The sequence below is a fragment of the Phaseolus vulgaris genome, chromosome 3, assembly GCF_051622355.1.
Source record: "Phaseolus vulgaris cultivar YP4 chromosome 3, ASM5162235v1, whole genome shotgun sequence".
Classification (NCBI taxonomy): Eukaryota; Viridiplantae; Streptophyta; class Magnoliopsida; order Fabales; family Fabaceae; genus Phaseolus; species Phaseolus vulgaris.
Window position 1 is genome coordinate 10,001,878 of NC_143500.1, and position 5,869 is coordinate 10,007,746.

The 5,869-nt window shown below is 30.0% G+C and overlaps 1 protein-coding gene across 1 annotated transcript; it reads left to right on the top strand.

Annotated features, from left to right (window-relative positions):
• Positions 1–4,495: 4,495 nt before the first annotated feature.
• Positions 4,496–5,401, top strand: LOC150028670 (uncharacterized). The gene is made up of 3 exons (XM_090300475.1): positions 4,496–4,589; positions 4,702–4,971; positions 5,055–5,401. The coding sequence occupies exons 1-3, from the start codon at positions 4,499–4,501 to the stop codon at positions 5,309–5,311; spliced, it is 618 nt and encodes a 205-aa protein (XP_090156601.1). The 5' UTR covers positions 4,496–4,498; the 3' UTR covers positions 5,312–5,401.
• The last annotated feature ends 468 nt before the right edge of the window (positions 5,402–5,869 follow it).

The following is a 5,869-nucleotide window of genomic DNA, read 5'->3' on the forward strand; positions in this document are numbered from 1 at the left end:
ATAACCGCATTTATTTTACATTTCTGCACTAGTGTAAGTCAAATATAAATCATGTACATAAAAGTAGAGTAATAACTTACGTAAGTCCGTTGGGCAGGATTATCTACCTAAAGTCCATCTTTCTCAGTGTGTGTGGTCATGAATAATTCATCGGGTTCAACTAGTTAGCCAAATTTACGTTCATGAAATAAATGAAAAAATTACCAACATTAGATATTATCTACTAAATTTAGGCTCATGTAACAAAATATAGATACTTATTAGGCCCAATTCAATGTCGAGGTGTGATTTACGGGTAGTAGAGTGCAATGCCCCATCTCGAGTCGATGACCTATTCAATTTCTTTTGGACTGATTTCTCTTTGAACTTTTTAGAATCTCAATAGTTTAACAGATCAATCCATGAATGTTCACCAATCCAGCTATGTCTAGTTGCTTTGACCCTAGCTTTACCAAGCATATCACAAAGGCATTTTTTTGCCTTTGACTCGCACTTTTCTAATTTACCACTCATAATAAGAGGCCCAAATCACTTGAGTCTGTAAATAGAATAACAAATTTAAATAAAGTTTGATTATATTAATAAATGCTTAAATGAAAATGAGTTAAAATATTATATTAAGATCACCTTAAATTCAGTCCACCATTTAAGTTTGGCTTCCTTTGGTGTCGTAGTCAAGGTAAGGACCCCTAAACTATGACCTAATTACATATTCAATTGCCTTAATGATTAGGTGTCCACCTATAAAACATGTAAAAAAAATGTTAAACATTAAGTATAACAAACAGTTTACCATCATGTTGCACCTCTTCATCAGAGATATCGTGATACGTAGTAGGTGCAATGGGTTTTACTAGATGAATATCTTTATTTAATATTAAATAATGATAAATATTTAATATGTAGATTAAGAAAAATAAATAAAAAAAAAATAAATATATATATATAATTTTTTCAAGTTTTTAGCATAATTTTCATCATTTCTATTATTTTATTTCTCTCTTTCTTATCTTCATTCGTCTTACTTTTCAGTGTTATTTTTCTGACCCACTAAATAAACTATTACATATTAGTCGTGTTCTTGACGGACAATCGACCCTAGATATTATAGGACTCCGTGGCTGAATGCCTTAGGCCATGGGTCTAGACTGAAGCCTAAAAAGTAACGTGGTATGTATTTTATTTATGCCAACAAATAGTACATAGCATGTTTCTTACTGTTAACTTTTTATCATTGTGACGATATAGTTGGACTAGGTACCCTCTAAAGTTTGTGACCTTTCAAGATTAGGATAAATCGTGGCTTCCTGATTGACCTATAAAGAAAATGTATATTTCAAGAATAATTTGTTATTATACAGATAGCATATACGTCATGCCCAATAAGTAGGGATAAAGTAAATACCTAGATTTATTTTTTATTATTTTTTATCTAATCAATTTTTGTCACTATTCTCTATTTAAAAAGAATGGGCTTTAGAAAGCTATTCGATCCTTTGATATTTTATTTCTTCTTTAATATGTTTTATCTGATTTTTTTTTGTAATTTATTTGATTTAGAAAGTTTTCTTCTTCATACTTTCAGATACTTTTTAATTTTTTATCTTGTGTGAATTTTCTTTTGATTCTTTTCATTTTTTATACCTTAAATGGGTATATATATGAGTAAGAAAATGGGTTCCTAAAATTATTATTATTTTTTTAAATGCAAATTTTTAGATCTTCTTTTCAATATCAATTCTTAGAATTGGCAAAAATAGCAAAAAATTCAAGAAAAGACAAATTCTCGCGACGAATATTTATTCTTTTATTCTCAAATCCAGATGGAATGTAGGACATAACTCCTAAAAAAGGTATTGCTTTTATGTTTCTTCCGCCATCCCACCTAACACTACAAGAAAAAAAGGTTTTGGTGGAGGTTATTTAGTGGAGGTTAACATAACCTTAGGAATTGATTTAATAAATGGAGGTTTTTTCTAAAACCTCAACAAAATAACAGGTTTTTTAACCTTACTTAAATTCCAAAGGTTTATTCTAAAACCTCGACAAAATGACGTTTTAAACTTCATTAATTTTCAAAGGTTTATTTTAAAATCTCTGCAAAATAACAGAGGTTTTTTTAACTATCATTAATTTCCATAGGTTTATTTCAAAACCTTCGCAAAATAACGGAGGTTTTTTAACCTTAGTTAATTTTCAAAGGTTTACTTTAAAACCTCTACAAAATAGTTGAGGCTTTTTAATCTTTGTTAAGTTTCATTAATTTATTCTAAAATCTCATCAAAATAATGGTGTTTTTTTAATTTTCATTAAGTTTGAAATGTTTATTGTAAAACATCAATAAAATATTTTAAATTTTCTCAAATTTCAATAAATAAATATAATTAAACTTTAAAAAAAAATTAATTTTTTTTAATATATTTGATAACTAAATTCTTAAAGTTTTTGAAAGTGTAAGTTTAAACATATAATTTTTTTAAAAAATATTCTTAATTTTAAATATTTATTTAATTAAAATTAATTTTTATTTATTTATTTTATATAAATATTTTTAATAAAAAAAGAAAAATTATCTTTTTTTTAACTTTTCCAAAGATTTATTTTCAAACCTTAGGAAAATACTCACACTTTTTTCCAACTTTTGACTAAAAAACCCATTACTGTTCTCCTCCTCCACCGTAGAGCTACTTATCCTCTTCCATTGTAGAGCTACTTCTCATCCTTTACCACAAAGCTTCTCCTCCTCCACCATGGACTTGTTTCTCCTCCTCCACCACGGACCTGCTTCTGCTGCTCCACCACGGACCTGCTTTTACTGCTTCACCACGGTAATTGGTTTCTTCTTCCTTTTCTCAGTATATATTCTCTCTCTCACGCTCATATACGCTCCACCACCATTGTTCTCTCCGGCGAACGCAACACCACCGTCATCACCATCGATTTTGCTCTTTTTTTCATTATCCTTTCTCTGTTTCCATTGTCGATTTCTTTAGTTGGCATTGAATTTTCTGAGTTGCTCGTGTCGTGTTCGCAAATGCTTATTTGAATCAGTAGTTGAAGCATAATCCCTAACGCTTAACCGAACTAAAAATGTTGAGGATTTTGTTAAATCTGGGGTCTAGTAACTTCGTTTGGATTGTGACATTTTACGCTTTCGATACTATCAACTTTATTTCTAGATCTATGCTTCTTGGCTCATTGTGTTTTCTCTGGATGAAGTGTACACATTGACAAAATTCTATTATACAATTTATTTGTAAGTCATAATGCAGAGTTGGAATTTGACATTATTATTGTAGGATAGAATTATACACACAGAATGGGTAAAATAATGAAAAATGAATTGAATAGTATGAGTGAGATGGGAGGTTATGATTAAATGAAAGGAAAGGTCCAAGGTGTGGAATAGGGAAGTTAGCTCACGTGTTTGTGTCTGAAAGTCAGTTGCTTAAAGAGATATGAAATGGAAGATACATAGGGATGTTACTTAATATGACATAACCAGACCAAAATTGAACCTGATTTGAGCAAAAACAAAGCTTCTGGCATCTAAGGTCGTCATAGTTGTACACTTTATGACCTTCGTGCATAGTTAAATCTGCTCCAGCTCAAAAAAAAAAAAAAATCCCAATCATTTTTGGATTGTGTGAAGCAGGGCAAAAAAAGTAATGATGTGTTAATGTGTATTGGATGAGTGAAAATTCATCTTTACACTGAAAGTTGTATGCAACTGGATGACCGAGTCATCAAAATTGGCTGATTTTCAAAGTCTTTTTGGCACAGTTGTTGGCTGGTTTTCTAAACACAAACACTCCTTGAAAAATAAGGCCTATGTGACCCCAGCATGAAACTACCTCTTATGACCATAAACACGATATTTTAATTTGCTTCACTTATTCTAAACATCCAAAAACTTAGTAATACTTTTTTATTTGTTTTTCATGTTTAGTGTTGATACTTTTAGATACTTCATTAATATATAATATAAAAATATTATTTCTTCATAAATCAAATAAGGATATACGTAAATGATATAAAGGAGTTTATTATGATAATTATTTATAAATAGGTTTTGAATTGAATTCGTAGAATTACATTAATTATGTGTATAGATTTTTGAATAAGTTGCAAGTATTGTATCTTGCTTTTTAGAATAATTTTATGGTGTATGAGTGGTTGCAATCATTATTACAATTGGTGCTTGATCTTTAGAGGGAATCGTTTATGTATCTCTGCTAAATGCTGATACTGGTAAAAGATTGGCACGTTTGACTTGGAGTTATATTTGTACAAAACAATTTTGAAACTTTATTTGTAAATGAAGAAGAGAGTATATCGTTAACAAGGTCCTATTTTTAATTGAACACTTGTATATTATTTTTGTTTAAATTATCATTCTTATTACTTATACATTATTGTTTATACATGCATTATATTATGATTTATTAAATTTCTATTTTGACTTGTATTAATGTTATTATTTCAAGAATATCTGAAGATGAAGAAAATGTCCATCAAGAAGACTAGAGCAACAGAACATGATACTCTCAATAACACTTTTGACCAACTTGCAGTCCTTAATAACTCAAGTAAGTTCATACACAACTTCCATTTAGTGAGATGTTTGTACTTATATTTTAATTTGACATTCTCTTTAAAAATATATTATTTTTCACATGTATTCATTTAATTATTATGCAGCACCTCATGTGAATTTTCATCCTATAGAGAATAATAATGAGAAGCCTCCTCCCCCACATGCACCTCATAGGTTGATTTCTACTACTAAGAACAATTCTGCACCTGAATTTCAATTTGATAATACAAATGAATCTGTCCATGAATCTACATCTGAACCTACACCAAGGTTACAATCTGATGAAGAAAGGGAAGAAAATGTGGGTATTGAGATGCAAACTGAACAATCAAAGCATGTATCACGTAAAAGATCATGGCTTGTTGATGTCATTGGTAAGCTTGAATCAATACATTGCAAACTCACATTGTATTTGTTTTTTATGTTCGTCCTCTTAAACTAACAATAATTTTGACAGATAGTGAAGGCAAAAAGGTTAGGAAACAATTAACAACAAATGATGTATGGTTTTTATCTGTTGGTGAGAGGATTCTTGTTAACTGGAATAACGAGAACCAACCAGTTGATGACAGTGGAGCATTGTTGAATAGGTTTTTAGCTCCTCCATTTAGGTCCAAAATGGTTTGTCCAATCTTCTTGTGTGCGGTAGTGGAGAAGATATTGCTTAAAATGTTTTTCAGTGCTTTTATTAGGTGTTTTTTTGTTATTAGATAAGATTAAGGTGCCTAATGATCATTGAATCTTCTAATGCATTACTACTGCTGTAGTTTGAGGTTCTCTAGTCAAGGTTTTGTACCCATGGGATTTATGTGCATTTGATATTGTTCAGTCAAACATGAATTGATTCTTTTTCAAGTTTTCCTTTATCTCGTAGCAAAAAACTTGGAGGTTGGGAACGAAGGCAAGGGATTTTTTTTTGTGGGGAGGAAGGGTTAGAATTATTGGGACTTGCTCAACATGATATTATGGGGGTGACCATGTTCAATTTGGTCAAGGTTAGAAATTGGGATACCTTAAGCTTAAAATAACTCACAAGTTTCTACTGTAAGATAAATAAATCCACTTCAAAGAAGTTAGATAAATATCCTATTTCATTGATAATGCTTTAGTCAAGATTAGTTTAGTAAAACTTGCAATATGTTGATGCCCAATACAGTACATTGCCATAAAATTAGTGCGACTTCAGAACAAATTCCTTTGAAGGGAGTATTGTGCTTAAAGTTAATTATTACAATATATTAATATTTTGATTCTCAAAAGATTATTTTAATA

Bases quoted from the DNA above. Each gene is read 5' to 3' on its own strand.
- LOC150028670 (XM_090300475.1), top strand. From the start codon at position 4,499: ATGAAGAAAATGTCCATCAAGAAGACTAGAGCAACAGAACATGATACT. The intron at 4,590-4,701 runs GTAAGTTCATAC...ATTATTATGCAG, and splicing joins TGCAGTCCTTAATAACTCAA to CACCTCATGTGAATTTTCAT. The intron at 4,972-5,054 runs GTAAGCTTGAAT...TAATTTTGACAG, and splicing joins ATGGCTTGTTGATGTCATTG to ATAGTGAAGGCAAAAAGGTT.